Source organism: Doryrhamphus excisus, chromosome 20 (assembly GCF_030265055.1).
Source record: "Doryrhamphus excisus isolate RoL2022-K1 chromosome 20, RoL_Dexc_1.0, whole genome shotgun sequence".
In the NCBI taxonomy this organism is placed as follows: Eukaryota; Metazoa; Chordata; class Actinopteri; order Syngnathiformes; family Syngnathidae; genus Doryrhamphus; species Doryrhamphus excisus.
In genome coordinates this window covers 12624727-12652690 of record NC_080485.1, presented here as the reverse complement: position 1 = coordinate 12652690, position 27964 = coordinate 12624727, and the positions used below count along the sequence as shown (strand labels likewise).

At 43.3% G+C, this 27964-nt stretch overlaps 1 protein-coding gene across 2 annotated transcripts; it reads left to right on the top strand.

The window, feature by feature from the left end:
- Positions 1 to 20: 20 nt before the first annotated feature.
- adss2 (adenylosuccinate synthase 2) lies at positions 21 to 27964 on the top strand. 2 transcript variants are annotated; one of them, XR_009120440.1, is made up of 15 exons: positions 21 to 339; positions 4453 to 4555; positions 5956 to 6024; positions 6097 to 6147; positions 6280 to 6346; positions 7905 to 8012; positions 9604 to 9685; positions 9745 to 9871; positions 12515 to 12669; positions 14822 to 14946; positions 15031 to 15128; positions 15205 to 15354; positions 15862 to 16966; positions 20485 to 20677; positions 27851 to 27964. XR_009120440.1 is itself a non-coding variant. In XM_058059185.1 (13 exons), the coding sequence occupies exons 1-13, from the start codon at positions 37 to 39 to the stop codon at positions 15912 to 15914; spliced, it is 1491 nt and encodes a 496-aa protein (XP_057915168.1). In that variant the 5' UTR covers positions 21 to 36; the 3' UTR covers positions 15915 to 17461. The 2 variants fall into 2 exon arrangements, 1 of the variants encoding a protein (XP_057915168.1); XM_058059185.1 differs by lacking the exons at positions 20485 to 20677; positions 27851 to 27964 and having other exon boundaries at positions 15862 to 17461.

The following is a 27964-nucleotide window of genomic DNA, read 5'->3' as shown; positions in this document are numbered from 1 at the left end:
GAATAACTTACTTCCAGGTTGAGGACACCTGTGCGCATGCGCGAGGCGTGTTACTTCCTGGCGTCCAACGTTGCCTTGGAGTGTTACTGGCGCGGCTCCTCTCATTCAGCTCTTCGCGGAGCAGCCCAGTCAGTGCAAGTCAACCCAGCAGCGGACATGTCGGACAGTGGGTGTCAGGAGCCCCCCAACGGTAACGGGGGGAGCCCAGCGACACGGCCGAGCAGACCGCCGGTGGGCAACCGAGTAACGGTGGTGCTGGGCGCGCAGTGGGGCGACGAGGGGAAGGGCAAAGTGGTAGACCTGCTGGCTCAAGACGCCGACATGGTGTGCAGATGTCAGGTGGGTGAAGCCCTCCGTGCTGCGTTCACTTGCCTGCTTCCTGGTTATCATAGTTCTCCAAGCGGGCGAATGTTAACCGCTCCCGCCTTTCTGCCTTGTCATTTTTTCTCTCCAAGCTAACCCTTAAGCTGCTAGCTCACCACCATTATGAGGAAATACGGTGTCAGTATGGTGTTTTTCTTTACCTTTGCTAATGTCACCTTGAATTCTTGCTAGCTGTTTAGCTCACTATTCATACTCTAGCGAATTGTGCCATTAGTTCCTGAAGGCAACGTTTGGCTAACTGAAGTGATCAGGTGGTATCATTTGTCAGGGTGACTTTTTCCCTTAACTACTATTATTATTTTTGTACTTTTTACTTAAATAAAATCAAACTATAGCCATACGTAATCGACTGAATTAAATAAAGATCATATATGACACAGGAGCACTCTGCTAGTCAAAAATCCTCTATATGTCAGGAGCAGGCTGTTGTGTTTGAGGACATACTGTAAAAACACTAGTCAAAAATGCACTATGTTGGCGGTTCTTTTTCCAGTGAAGCACCCCATATGGAATATTTTTTCATGGTACATTACCCCCAACCAGAGAAAAACACTAATTATTACTGTCCAAAACGGTGCTCAAGTGTAGTATAAAGTAAAAATACATATAAAATAGCTAAGACTGCAAACAAATACCTAATTAAATTAATTATGAATAAATCTTTGTGTGCAAAAAAGTCTCTTTTGGCGCTTTATAGTCAAGATAAATAAAACAAGTGTGAAAATATCCAACATGTCGAGAGTATATGTTTTTAGAAAACTGCTCCATAAATGCTTTGAGCTGATATCATTCATGAGTTGTGTGGGACTGATAAGGCTGCCGAAAGTGACAGAATGACATCCATGCTCCTCATAATATTGTTTGCATACTGGTTGGTCAGATCACATGACGACAAAGTGAGCCACACATGAAAGTAATGATGTCATAGATATGTCACGGGTCTTACTACAGCATCACCTGCATGTTTCAATTTATAAGACACTTTTTATGGTATGTTTAGGTGTATCATAAAACACCTTTAAGAAGGTCATGTACTTCCAGCACCTTATCACCTCAGACATTGTTGTTGTTACCTTGGTTCTATCAAACGATCCTGCATGGAATTCTTGGTGGTGTTGTGTTGAATTTGAAAGACTTGCAAGTGAAGATCTTTTTATAAAACAGCCTTTGCCAGCACTCTGGCGCGGTGTTTCTTTACTGACCTCCTCAGTCCCTTATCAGGGGGTGTTAACAGACACACTGGTGTGTGTGTGTGTGTGTGTGTGTGTTGGGGGTGGGTTATACTGTACAGTATCTGACACAAGTGAGTACACCCGCATTTCAGCAAGAGCATTTGCTCCATAAACAGTATTATAGAAAGTAAACTTGTATATATATAGGGGCTGCACGGCGGATGAGTGGTTAGCGTGCAGACCTCATAGCTAGGAGACCAGTGTTCAATTCCACCCTCGGCCATCTCTGTGTGTAGTTTGCATATTCTCCCCGTGCATGCGTGGGTTTTCTCCGGGTACTCCGGTTTCCTCCCACATTCCAAAAACATGCTAGGTTAATTGGCGACTCCAAATTGTCCATAGGTATGAATGTGAGTGTGAATGGTTGTTTGTCTATATGTGCCCTGTGATTGGCTGGCCACCAGTCTGTGGTGTACCCCACCTCTCGTCCGAAGACAGCTGGGATAGGCTCCAGCACCCCCGCGACCCTCGTAAGGAAAAACGGTAGAAAATGAATGAACTTGTATATACTTTAGAGTAGTCAGTGCATAGCGATGTAGATTTACTATCCACTGACAATAATAGGAGACCCAAGTTCAATTCCAACCTCGGCCATCTCTGTGTGGAGTTTGCATGTTCTCCCCGTGCATGCGTGGGTTTTCCCCGGGTACTCGGATTTCCTCCCACATTCCAAAAAACATGCTAAGTTAATTGGTGACTCCAAATTGTCCATAGGTATGAATGTGAGTGTGAATGGTTGTTTGTCTATATGTGCTCTGTGTCCAGGGTGGACCCCGCCTCTTGCCTGAAGACAGCTGGGATAGGCTCCAGCGCCCCCTGCGACCCTCTTGAGGATAAGCGGTAGAAAATGAATGACAATAAGTCACAGTGAACACATTATGTATATTTAGTGTGAACACTAGGGTTGTCCCGCATCGATATTGACATTGAACATTGCACCAATTGCAACAAAAAGAACAGGTATCAGATCATATCGGCCTGCATCGATAATCTCTGATACATAACCAGTATTAATATTGGATCGGGACACGCCTACAAGAAAGTTAAAGGTGACCAACCCCATCATTCTTCTCATAAATGTTGTTGCTAAAGCCTTTTCCACACTACAAAATAAGCGAAAGTGTATATGATTCATGCTGATATCGGATCGGATTCAGGGTTTCCGCAATATGTAATTGATCATGGCGCACTGCCAAGACAAAATGAAAACCGCATGTCCATTTGTCTATTTGACAAACATACACCGAAATCACCTGTCTGTCCCGTTACGTGTGTTCGCATCTTTGTTTACACATTTTGCTTGGCTCTCACTGCCTCTCTGGCAGCAGCTAGCTATCTCGTTGTCCCGCTGGCAATGTAAAATGTAAAATGGCAATGTAAACGTCTTTGCTAACATGACAAATGAGCAGATGCTTTTTGTAAATAAAGTGTAATAATGTTGGCAGTCACGTAAAACACACATGGCTCACCTTGACTTGCTGTTTGTCAAATAGTTTTAATAATGACTCTGAATTTACACAGTTCATACAGGAGAGGTTTCGCTAGCAAAAATATTTAAATTGTTATTTTGGTACTTGTGTTATTTCGAACTAAAAATATATCATGGAACAATTTATTTCATTATTTGTATGACTCTAAAATGAAATTAAAGTTTGTGTCAAATAGTACAAGATTTTGTACTAGCAACATAGCACAATTATGGTAATGGTTTTATTTCATTTGAACATTCATCAGATTACAATTGAATGCATCACATAATCAGTTCACAATTCCACATGTCCAAAAGGAGTAGGAAGAAGCAAAGCTTATTAAATCCTACCCTTCCATCTGGTACTTTTACAATCAGTAACTGTTACATTTGTTCACTTCCTGCTTTCCATAATACAGTTTAAGGTTTTTTTTTGTTAAAATAGCTTTTGAACTTCAATGCTCGGAAACGAGATTGTCAAGTTAAACCAGCATCTTTTTCCCCCCCATATGAGAACGTGTGCTAAGCTGTGGCACGCCCACATTGGGTGAGTTTTCCCGCCAGAAGCGAGACTAACTAATTTAATGACTTCTGCTATACAAACACTGTGGAGTTTTTTTTTTGTTGTTTTTTTGCTGCTCAACTTTTATTAACTGGCGGCACGGCGGTCTAGTGGTTAGCGCGCAGACCTCACAGCTAGGAGACCAGGGTTCAATTCCACCCTCGGCCATCTCTGTGTGGAGTTTGCATGTTCTCCCCGTGCATGTGTGGGTTTTCTCCGGGTACTCCGGTTTCCTCCCACATTCCAAAAACATGCTAGGTTAATTAGCGACTCCAAATTGTCCATAGGTATGAATGTGAGTGTGAATGGTTGTTTGTCTATATGTGCCCTGTGATTGGCTGGCGACCAGTCCAGGGTGTACCCCGCCTCTTGCCCATAGACAGCTGGGATAGGCGCCAGCATCCCCCGCGACCCTTGTGAGGAAAAAGCGGTAGAAAATGAATGAATGAATGAACTTCTATTAACCAGAAATATTCAGCGATATTTCATTATTATATATCATTAATATAGCGGCTTGAGCGACGAGGCCTTGGGGAAGACCCGGGTTCTGGACCAAATGGGCTGGTCTCTGGTCTGTGTTCTACATTGTTTTTTTTCTATGCTGCAGCTTAACTGTCCTCTTTTGCAGCCCTGATGTTGAACAGTGGCCGTGTCGTCCTTGGAAATATCTGTTTTGCAAAAGCTGCTCGTTGCTACCTGCTCAACTATTCAGGATGCATTCCAGCTCAGCCAAACAAAGTTCCAGAACTTCCAGGCCTCCGTTTAGGTTTGTGTCTGCCTTGTCTCATCTGGTCTTTCCTCCACAGGGTGGCAACAACGCGGGACACACAGTGGTGGTGGGCTCGGTGGAGTACGACTTTCACCTACTCCCAAGCGGCATCATCAACCCCAAGGTCACCGCCTTCATCGGTGCGTTACGCCCACACACACACACACACACACACACACTAAACCCCGCCCCTCCCTTTAGCGGGAGTCCATCGTTTAACCCGTTGATCTGCAGCCAAACTGCAGGCTTCAGTGCGTCCGCTCATCCGCAGTAACTTCATTAGCTAATGCTTTCCATTCTAGCACTTAATGTGCACTTTGACATACAAGTTGGACGATCCATCGATGCTTTTTTTGTACGCTTTTTCCACCCCGTGCATGGAGTTATTTTTAGCAACGAGCGGATACACGGAATCATTCATTCATTTTCTACCGCTTTTCCTCACGAGGGTGCTGGAGCCTATCCCAGCAGTCTTGGAGCGAGAGGTGGGGTACACTCTGGACTGGTGGCCAGCCAATCACAGGGCACATATAGACAAACAACCATTCACACTCACATTCATACCTATGGACAATTTGGAGTCGCTAATTAACCTAGCATGTTTTTGGAATGTGGGAGGAAACCGGAGTACCCGGAGAAAACCCACGCATGCACGGGGAGAACATGCAAACTCCACACAGAGATGGCCGAGGGTGGAATTGAACTGCGCGCTAACCACTCGACCACTGTGCAGCCCGCTTTCCTAATATAGTTTGTTTTTGTTTTTTTTATTTTATTTATTCATTCATTTTCTACCGGGTCGCGGGGGTTGCTGGAGCCTATCCCAGCAGTCTTGGAACGAGAGGTGGGGTACACCCTGGACTGGTGGCCAGCCAATCACAGGGCACTTATAGACAAACAACCATTCACACTCACATTCATACCTATGGACAATTTGGAGTCGGCAATTAACCTATGCGTGGATGCGTGCATGCGTGGGAGAAAACCCACGCATGCACGGGGAGAACATGCAAACTCCACACAGAGATGGCCGAGGGTGGAATTGAACCCTGGTCTCCTAGCTGTGAGGTCTGCGCGCTAACCACTCGCCCGCCGTGCCGCCTACACTGAATCAGACAATCATAAGCAGTTAAGCACACAAACGCTGGTGGACACGCTGTGTATTTGTTTGTGTAAAAGGTGACAATTTGGCAGAACTAGGCCTGTCACGATGTCACATGTGTGTTGTATGTTTTGGTAATGTAGCCAGCGATACTGTCAACTCGGTGGGCACGCACCATTTTGCACTGTTTCGTTTATATTTGCTGACCAAACACCTCAGCAATCGTCGACTTCCCTTTTGGATTGTGAATGAATTTGAGCAAGATTGATTGGAAAAACATGGCCGCCATGGAGAAAAACATTTTTGCAGGTGCGGAACTAATTGCAAGTGATTGTTCGCATTATAAAACCATGAGCAAAATGTCATATACAACATTTTTTTCAAAAAGTTCCCGCATCCCCGCTGAGTGAGCATCTGCTGTGGTTGTTTTCATGTCAGGTAACGGCGTCGTGATCCACCTCCCAGGCCTGTTCGAAGAGGCCAAAAAGAACGAGAGCAAAGGGGAAAGTGAGTTGATTGCTCGCCGTGTCCACGATGGCGCTTCAGTCTGTTGAGTGTCAAACTGTATTTGGGGCGCAGGTCTCAAAGACTGGGACAAAAGGTTGATCATCTCCGACAGAGCGCACATCGGTATGTAGCACCTGCACAGGACACGTGTGTGTGTGTGTGTGTGTGTGTTTGGGTTAATGCGTGAGGTCGTGAGTGTCCTGACCTTCTCCGTTGTGTGTGAGCACGCGTGTCCCCTCTTTCCCTCCTCCGCAGTGTTTGACTTCCACCAAGCTGTGGATGGCGTTCAGGAACAGCTGAGGCAAGAGCAAGCAGGCAAGAAGTAAGGAACCGTTTAGTCCAACATGGCCGCAACACAAACAAATCATGCATCTTGGCACATTTGGCAACAGAGTCTTCAGAGAGCACGGGACACGGTGTGATGTGTAGCATGTTAGTTGGAGTTGGATTGGCCTGGTCAAGGCCTGGTCAAGGCCTGGTCAAGGCCTGGTCAAGGCCTGGTCAAGGCCTGTTCAAGGCCTGTTCAAGGCCTGGTCAAGGCCTGGTCAAGGCCTGGTCAAGTTATGTGGTAAAGGCCTGGTCAAGGCCTGGTCAAGTTATGTGGTCAAGGCCTGGTCAAGGCCTGGTTGTTGGAAACGCAGCACACATACGGGCTCGCGCGCACGTTAGGAATGCGTGTGTTGTCACAATTGAATGCATCCCATAATCAGTTCCCAGTTCCACATGTCCAAAAGGAGTAGGAAGAAGCAAAGCTTATTAAATCCTACCCCTCCATCTGGTACTTTTACAATCAGTAACTGTTACATTTGTTCACTTCCTGCTTTCCGAATATTTATTTATCTTACATTTTTTAGTCCTGTACCGAAGTACGAGGTGATATGACGATACAATGACATAACATAATGGGTACCATAGTAACTGTAATGACTGAATATGGTTTAAAGTTTTGTGGGTTTTTAAAAAAAATTTAAATTTTAAACATTTTTTTGTCCCGTACCGAAGTACGAGGTGATATGACTACGCCAAGGTCATCCCTAATCATCCGTAATCATAGCACATAATTAAAACCAATGGAGAAAACCTTGAAAATACTTCATAACGGTGCTTTAAGAGCAGTTTCTTTTATGACTACTAATATGATATGCGTCGCCGATGTTGCCAAACTCTAACACTGAACGCAAGGAATGCCGAGCAGTCTCGTTATCTGCATGAAGAAAGACTCTGACAAGCCCTGTGGAAAGCTGTCTCGTCTTCACCGGCTTAAAGGCCAGTATGTGTGTGCGTGTTTAGAGTATCGGAATACATTTAATGGCTTTAATTGAACGGCCTTTTCCAGCACCTCCAGGCATCCCTCAAGCAGCGCTCCGATATAGCAGGGGGAGAGATTTGGCTCTGCCAAAACCTTGAAAGAATCACACACACACACGAGTTCTGTCGTTGAGATAAACGAACATCGACATTTGAGACCCACGTGGAAACCACTCATTGAGGAGCTGCTGCAAGGTCGTCCACAGAAATGCAAACTTTCCCCGTTGAAGATGGAATCATTTCACCCGAGTCGTGTTTTAGATGGTTAACGCTCCATGCCGGGGTTAATGATGAAACTCAATAACCCGTTAGGATGGCTGGCGTGCAAGTTCAGCCAAAAGCCACTGGTGCTAATCGCGTCCATAATGTGTCGGGCTCATATTGGTGGTTAGCTGGCTGAAGAAAAAATGCTGAATCGTGTACAACTGATACCGACGTGTGGAGTGCTATTTATACTCTGTCAATTCAAATAAATGCCTGCACTTGTTGATAACAGCATGTTTGTGATGTGAGGAAAGGTGCTCGAACCCGCATGTTAATCCTGTGTGTTTCTCCGTCTGTCATACAATCAGCCTGGGGACGACCAAGAAGGGCATCGGTCCGGTTTATTCCACCAAGGCGGCACGCAGCGGCCTCAGGATATGTGACCTGTTGGCGGACTTCACACACTTTTCCGAGAGGTTTGTGTCCATAGTGTTGTTGTGTATGGCGGCCTTGAACCCTTAGGAGGAACGACCATCACTTCCAAATGCGTAAAAGTCATTATCTGAAACTTTGGCATCGTTAAACACGAGAATACAACATTCTAACTACATTTATAGGTCGGAAAAGTGGAAAAAGCATAATAGGTGCCCTTTAATGCTGGCTTCATACTGTTATTACAACATTGGCTCTCTTGCTGCTGTCTTATATGATAATAAATGCACACACGGTTAAATCAAATCAAAATCAAATCAACTTTATTTGTATAGCACTTTTCCCGCAAAGACATGCAACACAAAGTGCTTTACAGAATTAAAAACAATTACCACAATTAAAAGGAAAAAGAAACAAACAAACCTTCCATACCCAACACACACACACACACAATCACACAATCACACACAGTAGGGAGACAAGGCATGGCACTGAGGATCAAGGAAACGCCACCTTTGGGGCCGTCCACACTGGGAGGAGCCGGGTGCTGGTCCCCCGACTCCGACAGATGGGCGGACCCCCACATTAAAGGGAGGAACCCCCAGCCGGCCGAGTCGAAGGGGCCCAAGCAGGGCTCGACATTAAAAACCAAAATGACTTGCCCATGGGGAATCCTTAAGGTGAGAACTACTTGCCCGAACTTGCCCCAATGTAAAATGAAAAGACTGCCATAATGATATCATCTAATGTTTTGACGATGTTGGGCAGGGACGCCATGATAGATGTTTTCGTAGTTAAACGATCGCTGATTGGTTGATCGCGAACAAGAACGGGTGTGGGTTAAACGCAGACTGCGGACCGCGGTCTAAATAAACGATTCTGATTGGTCCATTTCAAGATTTGCAAGGATTGGTTTGCAAATTACCACCGGAATTACGCAGTCCGTGTTTTACCAACACCCAACAAGTACCGCTTTTAAAAAAAACTCTTCGCACTTGCCCAACGGGAATATCACTGATTGGATTTACTTGCCCGAATTTTGTTTTAACTTGCCCCGGGCCATCGGTACATCGTTATTGTCGAGCCCTGGGCCCAAGGATGGCGTCCCCTCAGCAGACCCAACACAGCCCCCAGTGTGGAGGACCCCCCCCCCCCCCCCCCCCCCCCCTCGAGGAAATACTGGAGTTAAAAGCTAAAGACTAAAAGCATAAAATAGGACTAAAAAAAGATAAAAACATAAGAAAAGATTAAAAATATGAGTTAAAAGCCTGATTATCAACAGTCTCCGCAGTCCTGAGGCTCTCCGGCAGGCTGTTCCACAGGTGGGGGCCATAGTGGCTAAATGCTGCCTCACCGTGGGTTTTTCGTTCTGGGTTTTGGTATAGTTATAAAAAGCCAGTGCCGGAGGACCGCAGGGTCCACGTGGGTTGATATGGTAAAAGCAGATCAGGTGCAAGGCCGTTAAGACTTTTAAAAACCAGTAAAAGAATCTTAAAATGATCCTGAAGCGGGCGGGGAGCCAATGTAGCGACTTTAAAACTGGTGTAATGAGTTGTAAAGAGAGCTATTTGTTCATTTCCGTTTTCTCATGCAGTCCATATCATTAATAATAATATGAGTTTTCAAATGTTTCAGGTATAAAGTCTTGGCCCAGCAGTACCAGGCCATGTACCCCAGTCTGCAAATCGACGTGGAGGGTGAGCTAGTCAAGTTAAAGGTAGGCAGGAAAATAAATCCCGAAATTCCGAATACTTGCTAATAGACTTCATGTTGCAGGCTTACGTGGAGCAGATCAAGCCCATGGTGAGGGACGGCGTGCACTACATGTACGAAGCTCTCCACGGGCCTCCCAAGAAGATCCTGGTGGAGGGAGCCAACGCGGCCCTGCTGGACATCGACTTCGGTCAGTAGTTGGAGGCGTCACGCGCGCCGTGACCGCATACGCCTAACCTTTATCTATGTACGCTGTCCTCTAACCACGTAGCGCCGCTCTCGCCCGCGCTCGCACTGGCGGCAGCTTTGCAATGATCCTACGGTGAGTTGACTGACACACGCCTGTGCATCCCGGGCCGTGTGCGCACGTGTTGAACCACGCTGGCCTGTGCATGAGCACGACTCACACGCTAAATCAGGCGCAATTAGTGTTTTTGTTTTTAAATGGGAGGCGAAGAGTTGTTTTGATATCTTTGATATCATGTTACCTTTTGTTGTGTATATATATATAGTTGTATATATATTTTAATGAGGGGGTAGCGGGGGGTGCTGGAGCCTATCCCAGCTGTCTTCGGGCGAGAGGCGGCGTAGATCCTGGACTGGTGTCCAGCCAATCACAGGGCACCATTCACACTCACATTCATACCTATGGACAATTTGGAGTCGCCAATTAACCTAGCATGTTTTTGGAATGTTGGAGGAAACCGGAGTATAGCATAGAAAGCATAGAAAAGTTATCTACAATACGGTTTTTACCACTATTAGAGCAGTCTAGACCAGGGGTCGGCAACCTTTACTATCAAAAGAGCCATTTTACCCCCTCGCTCACTGAAGAAAAATAGAATGGAGCCGCGAAACATAATTTAACAGCAGAATATAGGGGCTGCATAGCGGTCGAGTGATTAGCGCGCAGACCTCACAGCTAGGAGACCCGAGTTCAATCCCACCCTCGGCTATCTCTGTGTGGAGTTTGCATGTTCTCCCCGTGCAAGAAATGTGTAGCAACATGCTCACATCCAGAGCAAATTGCGAGTCTCCCAAGATTTTGATTGACTGCCAGATTTGGAGGGAATTTTGGGGTATCAAAGTAGTTCAGAGGAGAAAAAGCGGAGTTGATCAAGTACTCTTGCTAGTATACGGTCTCACAGAAAGTCCCATTTTTTTCAAAAGTAATTACAAAGATGCATATTTTCCTCATTTGGGTGTTAAAACAAATATTTGAGCATTGCAAAGGGAGCCACAACAAAGAGGCTGAAGAGCCACATGCGGCTCTGGAGCCGTAGGTTGCTGACCCCTGGTCTAGACAAACACTAACACCCCTATAGTCAGCTTTTCACTCGCATTACATGAACTTTATACATTAGCTTTAGAAATGCTAATTACGGACACCTAGTGACTAGTATAGATTACTACATATCATTTATTGGGCGGCACGGCAGTTGGGTGTTTAGCGCGCAGACCTCACGGCTAGGAGACCAGGGTTCAATTCCATCCTCAGCCATCTCTGTGTGGAGTTTGCATGTTCTCCCCGTGCATGCGTGGGTTTTCTCCGGGTACTCCGGTTTCCTCCCACATTCCAAAAACATGCTAGGTTAATTAGCGACTCCAAATTGTCCATAGGTATGAATGTGAGTGTGAATGGTTGTTTGTCTATATGTGCCCTGTGATTGGCTGCCCACCAGTCCAGGGTGTACCCCGCCTCTCGCCCGAAGTCAAAACAATGATCATTCCTTCATTCATTTTCTACCGCTTATCCTCACAAGGGTCGCGGGGGGTGCTGGAGCCTATCCCAGCTGTCTTCGAGCAAGAGGCGGGGTACACTGGTGGCCAGCCAATCACAGGGCACATATAGACAAACAACCATTCACACTCACATTCATACCTATGGACAATTTGCACGGGGCCGAGGGTGGAATTGAACTCGGGTCTCCTGCCCTCTCTGCAGGCCTCTCCTCCGTGAGGCCTGCACAGTAACCACCTGATTGTGAATTATGTTTAGAATTATTGCACCCTGGTCCCTGCACTGTACCTGGTGCTATTCTAGTTGAATATGTCATGGAACATGCTGAACTAGGTGAGTGTCGCACAGCTGAGCGTAGTGCTTGTACTGTAAACACCAGGCCGCTAAAAAAAAAAAAAAAAAAAAAAAAAAAAACACGGGTGTTATCAGTGCGCCATGTCCCACAGATAGAAGTGTCACATTTGATTAGATAAGTGTGGCAAATGTCACACAGCGGCACCAACACTTCACCTCTTTTTGTCGTCCTTTCGCCCCGGGCTCATTGACAGGGTCACCGCCACCACCACCATGCTTTGACACTGTCACAGGCATCAAACCAGCGGTGCTTTTGATTACACAACAATCCGTCCGAGCACTCGGATGCTCCGCATGTGGGCGCCAGCATTGCACAATACAGTGGAAGCTTTACAGGTTGATTTATTTGAGTTATTTTGGCTTCGGGGGGGCTGCATAGTCCAAATTCCCTCTCGTCACAGAGTCAACTATCGACATGACATGACAGACGCGGGATGTTTTGGTTTTCTGAATGTTGAACATAATCGGTGAACCTGCAGTGATTTTCTTTTAAGTCTGCAGTGCACTTCTTGTCAGGCCGCACCACCTGAACGGTGTCCGGTCTCAGTCACACGACACGAGTCAGCTGGCCAACTATATCAGGACACGCTAAAATAAACATGTGTGCAATGCCAACACGGCGACTACACGGATACTTTACACTTAACTAAGAGAAGCATATCAATAATAATCAGGGTATTAGCATCACTAACGTTATTCATTGCTTGTTTGTTTTTTTCTTTCTCCCCCCTTTTGTAGGGACGTATCCATTTGTGACGTCGTCCAACTGCACGGTGGGCGGAGTCTGCACGGGCCTGGGCATGCCACCGCAGAACGTGGGTGAGGTTTATGGAGTGGTCAAGGCCTACACCACCCGAGTGGGCATCGGCGCCTTCCCCTCTGAGCAGAACAACGTAGGTTCACAACCATCACACTCTGTATGGAATAGATCATAAGGAATGAACATATAATATTAATAGTAATAATAATACATTTTATTTGTATAGTGCTTTTCAAAATACTCAAAACAAGTGAACAAAACAAGTAAACAGTGTAAAAGATACGTTAAAATACAACATTTATTCATTTATACACAGTTAAAACATGAGTAAAAGCGGGGCGGGGCACAAGTATAAGGCGTATAAATCAGGTTATTGAATGTATGGTCCTTTACACTCAAACTAGGTACTGTACATTCTATAATACTCTTATATACAGTACTGTATACATGTTATGCTCAATCAAAAGTGAGCTTTATCATTGTTTAGCAAGGATTTTGAACTATGGGAGTTGGCCAGCAAGAACCCTCTGGTGCAGGGGTGACACCAACACGTCAATTGCGATCGACCAGTCGATATTTGGGACTTGCCAGTCGATTGCAAGAATATTCATTCATTCATTTTCTACTGCTTTTTCCTCACGAGGGTCGCGGGGGGTGCTGGAGCCTATCCCAGCTGTCTTTGGGCAAGAGGCGGGGTACAGCCAATCACAGGGCACATATAGACAAACAACCATTCACACTCACATTCATACCTATGGACAATTTGGAGTCGCCAATTAACCTAGCATGTTTTTGGAATGTGGGAGGAAACCCACGCATGCACGGGGAGAACATGCAAACTCCACACAGAGATGGCCGAGGGTGGAATCGAACACGGGTCACATTCATACCTATGGACAATTTGGAGTCGCTAATTAACCTAGCATGTTTTTGGAATGTGGGAGGAAACCGGAGTACCCGGAGAAAACCCACGCATGCACGGGGAGAACATGCAAACTCCACACAGAGATGGCCGAGGGTGGAATTGAACCCTGGTCTCCTAGCTGTGAGGTCTGCGCGCTAACCACTCGTCCACCGTGCCGCCCATTGCAAGAATATTTGGGGAAAAAATTATTATTACGTCAGTTTTGTGTGTATACAAAATACTTGTAGCTTTTGCCCAGACGCTAATAGGATGATGATGAGGAGGTGGTCGGCCAATCACCAATCATTTTATTGAGACAACCACGGCCTAACCCAAAACAGTCGTCATTTTTACGCGCTATTAAGTGACAAAGGGACTTCAAAATTTGAGTAGTTGTATATCAACTCTGTTGGGCCCCAGGCCTAAAGTCATCTTTGAGTTTTGGCCCCGCCTCCGTTTGACAGTCTGAATTCCAAGCTCAAACAAGCAAAAGAACCGCAACCGCAGTGTGGAGCAGAAATGATGGCTATGTGTGTGTTCAGAGGGGACCAATCAGGAAGGGAGTTGGAAGGTCATGTCATTGAGTCGTGGCGGTTGTGGTTCATTTGCACTTTACTAGTATTATACAAATAGTATTGACAAAGTTTGTGTAGTTAAGATAATATATTAATTTATTACCGCTATTTTCAATACAAATGTATTCATCAGCTTTATTAGTCGCCTCCTTTTTGTTGCTGTATTTTTAGGTGTGTGTCCGTGTTCAGCCTGATTTGAAACTTAGTCTTTTGGAAGCTCCTTTTGCATGAATTGATATCCTATTCGGCATGTCGTTGTGTGTATGTGTTGGTTTATGTCCATATTTGTGATTAGCACATGATTTTTATGTTATTTGACAAGGCTTGTTAAATCCTACGTGGGTTAGGTGTTATTTAATACAATTCAAATTAAGAGTAGTTTTAATATCTGAATGGGCCAGGGGGCCCCAAGTACTGGAAAAGGTTGGTTCCTGAGCTGAAAAAGGTTAGCAACCTGCATTAAGGCAAAATCACGTGTGTGTGGGCGCACCTAATGAAGTTGTCTTGTCAAACGGCACCATCTAGAGGAAGCTAGGTGACACTGCAACACGTGGCCACTCGTTGAAATATTAAGAATCATTAAAAAAATTATTAAATTTGATCATAACTTATTATATTTTGTTACATTTAGGATTGTGTGCTGGTTTTCTGGGAGAAATCACATGGATGTGTTGTATTATAATAGAGCAGCTAATTACGATGAAGTTATAAATATGGTTTATTGCTAACAATGGCTGCTATCTGTTATCAGTTGTTTGTCGTAGCAGCTTTTCGATCAATGTTTTCATCTACCTGGTTGCCTCCAGGAGCTCGGAGAGCTGCTTCAGACCCGCGGCAAGGAGGTGGGCGTGACCACGGGCCGAAAGAGGCGATGCGGTTGGCTGGACCTGGTGCTCATCAAATACGCACACATGATCAACGGCTTCACAGCGTGAGTTGTTTTTTTTTAATGATTCAAAACTTTTCCTATCAAATCTATGCGCTAATTAATAAACGTGGTTTCCCTCCATCTTAGTTTAGCACTGACCAAACTGGACATACTTGACGTCTTGCCGGAGATCAAAGTGGGCGTGTCCTACAAAGTCAACGGCCAAACTATACCGCACTTCCCAGGTGAGAGTCAAATCAAAAGAAGCAGCTCTTTTTTTAATTGCAGAAGTTCTCATTCCAATCATGTGACTGCACTCAGCCAACCAGGAGGTGCTGCTGCAGGTGGAGGTGGAATACGAGACGCTGCCCGGCTGGAAAAGCGACACGTCGGCCGCCAGGAGCTTCCACGAACTCCCAGAGAATGCCCAGAAATATGTCTGCTTCATCGAGGAGCACGTGGGAGTGCCCGGTACGAACGCAGCACGAACGCGGCACGAACATCCACCATAAACACTAGATGGGATTTTTTTTTTTTTTTATTGGACCAATAACGGTTCCTCATTCTTTCATTTTGACATATTTTATTAACTTATTGACATATTTTATTAACTAATGTTTTGGTGTCAAAGGATGGATCTTTGGTGGGATACCTTGTGGTTAGTCATTTAAATGTGGATCATCGCCATTCATGGTCCAGAATGTTGTGTATCTTTAGGTTGGACATATTTTAATAACATTTTTCATCATCATCGGTGGAATTTCATTAATTTGTTCAAGAATCTGACTTTTTTTGTCTGTCAAAGGGATGAAATATGGTGGATGACATTACCATGTTTTGATGTGTCATTGATGTTTGGATTAGCAGTGTCATTTATAGTCTGTAAAAGCTGTCATTTTTAGCCTAAAATAACTTTATATATTGTTATAATAATTATTATTATAATGTCTTCTTGTGTTTTTTTTTTTTGTCTTTTAGTCAAATGGATCGGCGTGGGCAAGTCTCGGGAGTCAATGATCCAGCTCTTCTAGACCAGACGCAGCCTGTTGACTTCCTTCCTGTCTCTCTCTCTCTCGCTCTCTCTCACTCACTCACACACACACACACACACACACACACACACACAGCCCGACTACCTGACTGGACTCTGATTTTTCTACCTGTTTCCTCTCTGATTGTTGTCCTACCAAGTCGGCCTCTCTGGTCGGCGCCAGGATTTTTCATCACTGTTACTCGTTTATACCAGACCCTCGATAAACTCACACCAGCGCCTGTGAAGACAGAGCCGGCTAACATGAATTTACACCGTTTTAACGCGTTTAAACTGTGTTGTTCTGTTTTGTGTTTTATTCTGACAGTCCAGGTTGACAGCACTTGCTGACTTAAAAGGGATCTTTTAAATATTTAACTTTTTAATGTCTCTCAACCAAAAAAAAATGTTTTTAAGCTGATCACTTTCACAGAATGCTGTTGTTGTTTTCGCATCCTCTTTTTTTTTATTATTATTATTTTTTTAACCACTACAGAGAATCTGCTGTCACTCTTGAAGTCACTCTCTGCTTTGTTTCTTGTTGATGTTACTGTTGCAGTTTTCTAACGTTACTATGGCTGCAGATCAGTTATCCTCATGGAGTTGAAGGCCCCATCTTGGCAGTGAGACATTAAACGTGGGGAAAATCATTGTTTGTAGTCTAAATTCATATAATGGACTAATTCGAGACATAGAATTTAGAATTAAGTCGGTAAATATATCAACATGAAAGCTCACCAACAATTAACTATATGATTTTTACATGCACCTTTCCTGCCTCTAGAGGTCGCCGTTTTACTCATACCAGGTAAGCGCTTTATAAATTAACTCATCTATATATCAAATAAAAACCACCCAAACTTTTTAATGAGATAATTTAAATGAAGAGGAACTACTATTGAAGCTTTTCTCGCAAACATGACTTAATTTGGTGAACTTCTTCCATTTGTTAGTCAAATAGGGCAGCTAATTTCCAATTTTCTGTCTGTACCATAAACACACCCTGTGGTCGCTCTAAAGTTGAACTAGCTTCTTAAGCTAGCGCCATAAACTGTAAGTTGATACTTTTTACATACTTTTTTACATACTCGATAAAACCACTATATCCTCAAAATCTTTGGTGGCTTTAGAATCGAAAGTCAACACGGCATTTGTGTTTATTGACGTATTAAAATAATATTTTGTCACGGCAGGATATTAGACGTGCTAATGCTGCTAAAAGCAGCTGGTTAGCACAACTATAATACGAAGGAGTAATGATATACAATAAAATCGGTTTGACAATAAAATTCCACCGATTCTTCTACTATCTATTGTGTATTCTATTGTGGATTATAGTATAATTTTCCATTAAACTAAAAGGGGGGACACTACCCGGTGTATTATCTGGTGAATTGGTGTTTCCATTTCGAACACTAGAGGGCGCCATTTGACTGCTAATGTTAAAACAAGCGCTCATTAAATGGGGATTGATTTATTCTCTTGTGGGGCACATATGGTCTGATGTTGCTGTTGCGTTTATGTAAATAAAGGAGGGTCTGTATAGGGAAAGTGGTTTTTCAAGTTATTAAATATGTGACCTCTCTTTTTGGACCACAGCCTCACCTGCAGTTCATTTGCATGCACTTGCCAACCTTCCTGTCTGCATTTGACTAAATCTGAATACAACATAAACACACACACCGACCGTAGTCGCACAGATGTGATTTAAAGGTGATTTTTACACAGTGACCCTGAACACAACATAATACAATGCCCACATTTCTTGTGACTTTGTTACCACAACACTTTTCCTCTCCCAATTTTCCACCATCATCATTATCACATATCACCCCCCCCCCCCCCCCCCCCCCCCGTCATTCAGTCCCCACCACTGCACCCATTCTGTGCCCCCCACCCCACACCCTTGATTTGAATCCGCCCACAGTGAGGCCTCTTTGTCCACTGGCTGCCTCTGCATTGTGCCCCAAAGAGGAGTCTGCTCCATAAAAGGACAAACAAATGAGTGTTTCTTCCTCGAGTCCAATGTGGCGTTCAAGCACTCAGCCACACGTACTTTAGCAAATCCCCCCCTAAATGTCCATTGAATGAAAATCTTTACTTTGCATGTGTGTGATCTTTTGACCCGCAAACAAAGGCCTCCATTGATGAGGGAGTTGCTTGGAACACGGCCACTGTCAAGTCCTCCAGAAGACACTTTTTGTGGGTCCATGAACTCCACAATGTCACACACCGATTACAGTGGGCTTTACTTATCACTGCGTTTGTCCTCACTGGGCAGGTTTGGCACGGAAAGGTACAAATTGTAGGCGCTGGTCTCAAAATGCACACTCCAAACCAGTAGGGGGCAGCATATTTGTTAGTAGATGTCAAAATGTTTCTAAAATGTACTTTTGAACCATGTTTCTGAGTATTTAATTTGGACCCCACATGCCTCACTATTAGGTGAGCCAATCAGCATATATACTGTATAATAAAAATTTCATCCTGTATCAGAAATATATACAATATTCCCATAAACAGCCATAATACCGCGGAAAATGTCACACCTACTTAAAAAAGACCAATAATGACAGAATTGATATCGGTCGATATCAGTATCGGATTTGTTCTCAGTCATGAAAAACGATATATATTTTTTTAAATCTTGTATACGACACATATGTGTTCATTCCACCACATATATTGATATCGACTGATATCACATCGAAAATTGAGAATTCGGGTTTAAGTAATAAAGCCAATATCAGAAATCTCGAGTGGTCATGCATAAAAACTATAAGTTATAACAAATAAAATTCAATGATATTTACATTTTTCGGTAGGTTTGTATCATAATATTATATGAATGATATAAATGATGCTTTAATTCTACTATAAAAACACATCTGAAAATTTAAAAAATTAAAAGGTCTTGCAAAAGTAAAAACCGAACAATTTAATATAACGATACCTTTTAATATTGCTAGTTAATAATACACTGCAACTATTACAATACATAAAATAACTACAGTAAAATATGTAGATATTAGTGCTATAATTTGTATGTACTGTATGTTTATGAAATCATAATAATAATACGTGAGGCGATCACAAAGACAAGACGTACATTATATCATTTGCTTTTGTCATCGCCTCCTTCTCTCAAGGTGGTCTAAATGTTTCGGTCATGCGTGTGTTTCACATTTTCCAACATGTTTCTACTTTTTTTAAAGGGGCATTCCACCCTACAGCTACTTCCATTTGAAAGTGTGTGTGTCTTTTATTGGAGTGGAATATGTTAACTGCTTGCTACTAGCCTGGTTAGCATCTTCCCCGTATGAATACGTCTTTGGAATCGGGTGTTGTGGTTGAGAAATAAAAGTATAAATACATCTTTGGTAGTGAAGGAGTTAATGTAGTACTCTGACAGTCGATTGACATTTAGAGAACATATTTTCGAGTGGTTAGCGCGCAGGCCTCACAGCCAGGAGCCCCGAGTTCAATCCCATCTCTGTGTGGAGTTTGCATGTTCCTCCCACATTCCAAAAACATGCTAGGTTAATTGGCGACTCCAAATTGTCCATAGGTATGAATGTGAGTGTGAATGGTTGTTTGTCTATATGTGCCCTGTGATTGGCTGGCCACCAGTCCAGGGTGTACCCCGCCTCTCGCCCGAAGACGGCTGGGATAGGCTCCAGCAAACCTTGCGACCCGAAAATGAATGAATGAATTTTTAAACTGGATTTTAAAATTGTTTAGGATATTGGTGCTGCAATCGGATGTAGCGATCCCTGTCAAGAGTTGTGGAGGCCGTCTGTCATCTCCAGGGTTTGTTGTGTTGTGGCGGTCATGCAGGTTTCAGATTGTGGGTTGGGACCCAAACCCATACGCCTGGTTCTATCATATCACTGTAGCTCAAACCACCCTCCACTGTACCCAGTGCCCGGAGATGCCGCTCACTGGACTAACAATGCTGGCCTTTTTTGGGCCTTTTTATAGGCCTCCCAAACCAATCCTGAAAATGATGCAGAGTTTTACATACTTAAATTTATATTCATGACAAATGAAAGGGTTAAATGAAGATTTAAGGTATTGTTTATCTACATTGAAGACTTATTGTTCCCAAAGACACGTTGTGGCCACGAGACACCACACGTCTTCCTGCTTTGCCATGTGATATGGCTTGAATTCAACAGCGTTTTTCCCCTTCTTGCAACGTTCTTTGGGTCTATTTTCAGTTATTTAGGTGCGAAAAACTATTGAATTCAAGAAAGATCCCATGGCAAAACAGGAAGGTGATGGTGGTTGATCTCGCTGCCACATTGCGTCTTTGGTTAGCGTCCATTTCTGGTACAATCGGAACTTAATTCATGACGCTAACCAAGAATTATACCTCTTTTTTTATTTTTTCAGCTGTGTTTATTGGGCAATACTTACAGACTAGAATAGTATATCTGCTTCCTGATCCAGCGGTGTTGTTCTCCAGCTGACCCCCTGACTCTCTGTGGAATGCACGGCCGTAAAAATGTATTTTAAGTGTTTTTTTTTTTTTAACACTCTGTCCTCTCTCGCTCTCTCTCCTTCTTTAGCCTTCTTCACCTGCTTCAGTTCTTCTCCTGTTCAGAGCCCCTCCTCGTCCACCAGAGAAGTCAAAGACAACAGATGTGTGACCACCGACACCCTCAACAGCTGTCGGGCCTTCTAGCAGTTCGTCTTCGCTTTTTTGACCCCACACATAAATATCTTCCGGACTGACACCTCACATAGTCGCCGGACAAAAAGGTGAGAGAATCGTGTTTTTCTGAAGCAGTAAAAAAAAGAAGAAACAAGCAATATTTTACAGCAGCACACGTTTTCACTTTCACCTAAAGTTCCTTGTGTTTGTTAATTATGAATTAATCATGTTTTTCTCCAACGCTGAACTCAACTAAACCGGGATTAAACCTATATTTACAATTTAGACAAACTAGTCCAACATCTTGTACTGCATAGAACCTAATCTAGCCTAATTAAACATTTCCTCGCAGCATATCATACACTATTGGAACTATTTATTATTATTATTTATTTATTATTGACACTAATCCTCACTAGGGTAGCGGAGATACGCTAAGTCTCAAACAAATTTAGTCAAATTTTCATGCAGCATATCATGCAGTATCGGGACTAATTCAGTGTATTATTGCAAACGAGCCTCAACCAATCCATCCATCTACTTCCTATGACAATAATCCTCACGAGGGTCGTGGAGGTAAAAAATTAATTAAAATTAAATTAAAAATTAAAATTAAAAATATTTTTTTCTCGCAGCATATCATGCACTATTGGGACTATTTAATATTATTATTATGTATTTATTTATTTATTATTGACACTAATCCTCACTAGGGTCGCGGAGATACGCTGGAACATAAGTTTCAAACAAATTTAGTCTAATTTTCTTGCAGCATATCATGCAGTATCGGGACTAATTCAGTGTATTATTGCAAACGAGCCTCAACCAATCCATCCATCTACTTCCTATGACACTAATCATCATGAGGGTCTCGGAGGTATGCTGGAACCTAAGTCTCAAACTAATTTTGTTTAATTTTCTTGCAGCATATCATGCAGTATCGGGACTATTTCAGTGTATTATTGCAACCAAGCCTCAACCAATCCATCCATCTACTTCCTATGACGCTAATCCTCACGAGGGTCGTGGAGGTATGCTGAAAAATAAGTCTCAAACAAATTTAGTCGAATTTTCTTGCAGCATATCATGCAGTATCGGGACTAATTCAGTGTATTATTACAAACAAGCCTCAACCAATCCATCCATCTACTTCCTATGACAATAATCCTCATGAGGGTCTCAGAGGTATGCTGGAACCTAAGTCTCAAACAAATTTTGTTTAATTTTCTTGCAGCATATCATGCAGTATCGGGACTAATTCAGTGTATTATTGCAAACGAGCCTCAACCAATCCATCCATCTACTTGCTATGACGCTAATCCTCACTGGGGTCGCAGAGGTATGCTGGAACATAAGTCTCAAACAAATTTTGTATAATTTTCTTGCAGCATATCATGCAGTATCGGGACTATTTCAGTGTATTATTGCAAACCAGCCTGTCCAAGCCATCCATCCATTAATTTTTGATACCCCTTATCCTCACTATGGACATGGAGGTATGCTGGAGCCTAAGTCTCAAACAACTCTTGTCTAATTTTGTATTTTCTGGCAGCATATCATGCAGTATTGTGACTATGTCAGTGTATTATTGCAAACGAGCCTCAAACAGTCTATCCATCCATTTTGTATGGCATTTATCCTCACCATGGTCGCAGGAGTATGGGCCCTTAGCTTTTATTGTTGCTGTTTTGCTGCAAAGAGCTTGTGATGCCAGCATAGCGCCTCTATTTGGTGATATGCAACTTCTGCAAGACAACGTTTTGCAGAGTAGGCAATATTTTTACGTCTTTTTTTTTTTTTTGCCCCGCCCTCCAGTGAGAGCGGCTCTAAACACTTCCTCCTGCTCCATCAGTGGTAGTTGATGTAACCTTATTGCTTCCTGGCATCTCCCTCACCGCATCTGGCCGCCGTCCAAACGCTTTACTGTCCACTATCACTTCTCTTCCCTCGGCCTTTTGCTGATCCCCCCACCCACCACCACCGAGCTACCTCCATGTCACCCCCACACAACCCCACCCTGCACCCTGGTCCCGACCCCGGAACCTGTGCCCGGACCCCGTTCCCCCAGGCCCAGCTGCTGTCGCCTTCGCAGCCGTCCAGCTCAGCATGAGAAGCCCAGCAGCTGTTGATCAATGGGCAGCCGGGGCCAACGCCTGCGTGCCCCCCTCCCTGCACACACACACACACACGCACACACAGATGCAGGCACACACCCTCCCCTGGGACGCAACAGATGGGGGTGAGCCAGCGGAGAGGGTGTGGTGGGCGACAAAAGGGCTGGGTTAGGTGTGTCGTAGTGTATCTTTTTGCGTGTTATATCATAGAGTGGAGCTTTACATTGCGTGTGTGTGTATGTGTGTGTGTGTGTGGTTGGGGGTCATGGCTGGACATTTGCCGGCCCGCATGTCTCCAGCATGGACAGGTGTTGGCGTCAGCAGACTCGTTTCAGCAGCTGCTGTCACCCCTCCTCCTCCTCCTCCTCCTTCTCTTCGTCCTTCTTCTTCCCTGACAGAGGTAGCCACACCACCACCACCTCTCCAGCATTTTATGGGCCCGGCCTGTTTTGACTTTAAATATTTGCCCAGGAGGCGCTTGTTCTGTTTGGGGGAAGAGCGGAGGTCATGCTTGCAACCCGACACACTTCCAAACATTATCTTTGTGTGTGGATATTTACATTTGACGCAGGTAAACGCACACCTGTATGGCCAGAGGTGGGCTCGTTATTGTCTGAGCAAGTGAAACCTTTCACAATTAACATTGAATGGCAGCTCAAAGAAATGTTAGCTTAGAAATAGCTAACGTCAACAACATGTGAAAACTGTTGAAGCATCTTTAGCTGTAAATCAAACTTTTTCCCAAACTCATTTTTCAAAAAGGACAATTTTATTTTGTTTAGTTCGTCTCTCATAATATTAAATTTTATCTTTAATATTAAATATATGTATATATATTAAATATATTAAAATATATATATATATAATATATTAAAATATATATTAAATATATTTAAATATATATATTAAATATATATATTAAATATATTTATTATATTTATTATATAATATATATAATATATTTAAAAATATTTAACACAATATTTTTTTCCTTTCCTTATTCCTTATTTCCTTTATCATTTCAACTCTATGCTATACAAATTCCTCATGACTAGTTTATTTTTGTTAAATGACTTTTTTCTTGGTGGCAGTACAGGAATCTACAAGGGAAATCGTCTGTTCCAGGGTCAAACTGTCACCATATAAAACATGTTTAACTGTACAGGCAGTGTTTTAAGTACCATTTCAGCTGTCGTACAAGTGTAAAAAGAAGTTAATCCTGACAATAAAATGCTCGAGCTTAACTTTGATATCAAGTAACAAAGCGTATGCCATTCCTGTCATGGTCTCTTCTTCACTTGTTGCGGAATAAGTCACGTGTAGAAACACAACAGTGCACATTACTCAGCGTTTGAACGTAACATCAAAAACACGCTAATCTCAAGGTCACGGCGTCTCACGGTGATTGGTCACAAAGCCAGAGAGGAAGTAAAGGGAACAAAATGTGGATCCAAAAGTCAAAAAGATAATTACAGCAGTGAACGACTCTGCTGCTGATCCCAGAAAAAAAAAACACCTCTGCCAGCTGGGTTCTGAGGGACGACAAAAAGAGAGGCCGTGAAGATTTGGGGATCTAGCGGAAGAGTAGTGGTGCCCGTCTTGTCCTGCCATCTGGGCCCCTTTTCTCCAACACACACACACACACACACACACAGTGTGTTAGCATAGTGGAATAAAGTGGCGGCAATTACAAGAAAGCTCACCTGGAAGTAGAAGTTTGTGGGCGGTAAGGCTAACAAATGAGATGGGTGGAAATGACACAACACAGATAACAGCGGACGCATCATTAGGTACAGCTGTTGAAGTTATGTAAATGTGGCATAGCTGCGGACGAGCGGCTCAAAGAATGTGGCCTGTGACCTAAGAGCACCAGGTTCAAGGGAGCGGACAAGCAGGGGCAGCTGAAGTTGAACGGCTCGTGCTGCGTTCAAGACTGCGAGGAGATACTTAGGAAAGCGTTCCGTAAAAATGGCTGCCAATTTAGGCTGCACAGAGCTGAGAATTGAGATTGAGGATCCCTGTGAGGGGGACTTTCATCACCTCTTTTTGCCTCTCGCGTAATAAAAATGTGAAAGATGTATAAATACATATTAAAATACATACAGATTAAAATTAACAAAGCATTATTAGACCTGTAGACATGACAAAACACAAAAAAATCCCATTTATACTTTTTTTATTTACAACATATTGCGCAACTGCAGGGTCTTGAGACACATGTTAACTCGCAAACTAGAGAGCTAGCAACCTAAATGGTAGCCTTCAAGTTATTTCCTTTAAACTTAAATAGCCAAAAACTTACCACTTCCACACGGATAGGGAGGATAACTATTAACAGTTATTTAACCTTTAACATGAACATGAATCAAACGTAATCATTTTTTCTGGGTACATGATACCATACAGCATCCATATCAAACTTGCGCGGGCCGCGCTAACATTAAACTTTCATATCAAGGCGGGGGCCTCAAACTAGTGTCCTGCGGGCCACATTTGGCCCGCGGGCCGCGTGTTTGAGACCCCTGCTTTAAACAGTTTTTTTTTATTATTGACCATTTATTTATCATCATTTCCCACGGATTGGCTGAGAGAAATAATACGGTTCCGCTGCCATCTGTTGTGTCTCAAGTTTAGCTTTCCCAATATGGTTGCTGGCCCTCTAAATCTATAAAACATTTTACAGAATAATTAAAACAATATATCCATACACAAATTTCCATGTGGAAAACACTTAGCAGCATTTAGTACAAGCAATAAATACACATCCATTCATGTAAGTCTTGATAGCGAGTCCGCTACGGGATGCTGGAGATCCATCATCCTACCCTCAACTACCCGTCCCATCATCCCCACACGTCAGCCAGCCGAGCGGCCAAGCTGTAGAGCGCTATATAGATGGCGTCCATATGGCCACAGCTGATTGGGGTGATTTTCTGTATTGTTCACTTTGTCAGCCATACTGAGGATGAGAGAGACACAGAAAGAGAGAGGCGGGAGCTAATGATGATGCAGAGTGCAGATGTGCTCTGGTGCAGCCCAGTCGTTAAGCAACAACAGCTTGTGTTAAGTGTGTGTGTGCTTGTGTGTGTGTGTGTGTGTGTGTGTGTGTGTCTTACGACCACAGCTGCTTGCCAGCTTGTCTTCTTGTTCTTCTTCGCTGTCTTGACTCCACATAAGACTGAAGTCACATCTGAAACCTTTAAACGTACACTTTGCTCATAAATTTGAGAGTTATATTGCTCCCTTCCATCCATTTGGACCGGGAGAAAGTTGTAAACACATAGGAAATGGTAACTTTCTTAGCATGGGAATGTTTCCACTTCGACACATAAAACTAGCATTGACCCATATAAAAACTGCAACTGCGGTAACTGCAACCATTGTGAATGAAGTAAAATGGGAAATAAATCCCCCCCAAAGTTGTTAAAGTGCTCATGACACCAAAATAATGTTTGAAAAAATTAAATGAAAGTACTTAACAAATCCTTTTTCATCAAACTGCTGTCATAGATCAACAAATATGACACAGGAGTGACATGAAGTGCACGTTTTCCAAAGCCAGATTCAAACCGATGCAAAAGTGGCATATTCAATAACAATAACAATATTCACTGATTTATTTTGATTGCAAGTGCAGCCATCGCTGATTATTTAGCCCTGGAAAGAAACCCTATGCTATTATTCCAATATTACTACAATAGGTCTAGTTAAAAAAAAAAAAAAAAATATATATATATATTTACTTCCTGAAACTGACAGATGGACTGCAAGACAGGCTAGAAAAAATGTGTGAGAACAATCCATGTTTAGCTCGAGAACGCTCGTGGGTGACACCGGCGTCCAAGAAAGTGACATATTCACAACAATAAAAACATCCTAATACTGTGTCGCAAGGAGGATGGTATGTTTTACTGGCAGTGATAGCCACAACAGATACCACATTAGCCGCCTAGCTAGAGCCACCATGAGCACTAGTCCTTATGTGAAACATGAACACATATTTCTTTCCCTTTTTTTTGTGCATTATACAACAAGAAAACGAGTTAAAATTAGTTAGCTAGCAACAGGCGTCATGGGAAATACCTATTTTGATGCTAAAGCCTTCACAAAAAAACTGAAAAAGTATTTGATTATATATACATTATGTATACATACATACCAGACTTTTATATTAAACAAGTGATATTATTATTGTAGCAGCTAGCATAAAATGCTATTTTTATATCGCGGACTAGCACGACTTGTCGCTAATCGGTTGTCTCAGCGTCATTCACAATTTTGAGGCCTTCATAGTCTAAATAGGTGTATTCCAATGACAGTATTGTAAGCTAGCTCATATTAACAAATTTTCTTGTGTTAAAAAACGGAAAAAGGAAAGAAATATGTGTTCATGCTTCGAATAAGGATTGTGAATGATGGGCAAAAGTTCCCCTTTAACGTTTTGTGGGTTTCTAACCTGTTATTCCCATCTGCGGAGCAATATTGAAACATTTCTCCCACAAAGCTCACCGATCATCCGATGACGCTATTTACATGTATGGATTTTTCCATTTTAGCATATTTGAGCTACCAAAAAAAAGCTCATCAGACTGTTACATTACATGAAATGCAAAAGTGTATCCAATTCTGGATCTCTTAAGTCCACGTTTACATGTAAGACGCTACCCAGACAGCACCCAAAAAACAAAGAAGAACATTACCATTCATTGATTTGATCCCTATCCTGTCGCTTTTTTCATCCATTTCCCCTCTCCTCCTTGTCTACTTCTTCCGTAATACTGTACAGATGGTCCCAAGCTGCCTTCAATAATCCAACATACAGCCATGCCAGGGCACCCCAGGCTACACCCCTGATGCTACACACACACACACACACACACACATGTACAAAGGAGACAGTGCCAGTTCCCTAGGCAGGACCCCTGTCTCTCTGTAGCCCAGATCGGAATCAGTTGGATTGAGCACAGGGTCGTCACACTGGGCCCCAGGGCTCAAACCGAGGCCTGCGGGGAGTTACGTTGGCCTGGGAAAGGTTTGGACCATCCTTGGAAGCCGCCTCCCAGGCTCGATTGCTTCATATTATTATTATTATTATTATTATTATGACACAAGATAATATGTATCTGCTTGGAAGCGTGGAGATGAGCTTGTGTGTTGTTTTTGCAGGCCCAAGACGAGGTGCAGGTGAGCGGAGGCAAGGCGCCATCGACGGATGGAAGCAGGAATGTGACAGATGGGTCGTGCCTGGCCAGAGCTGGCTATGAGGGAGCGGGGGGGGGA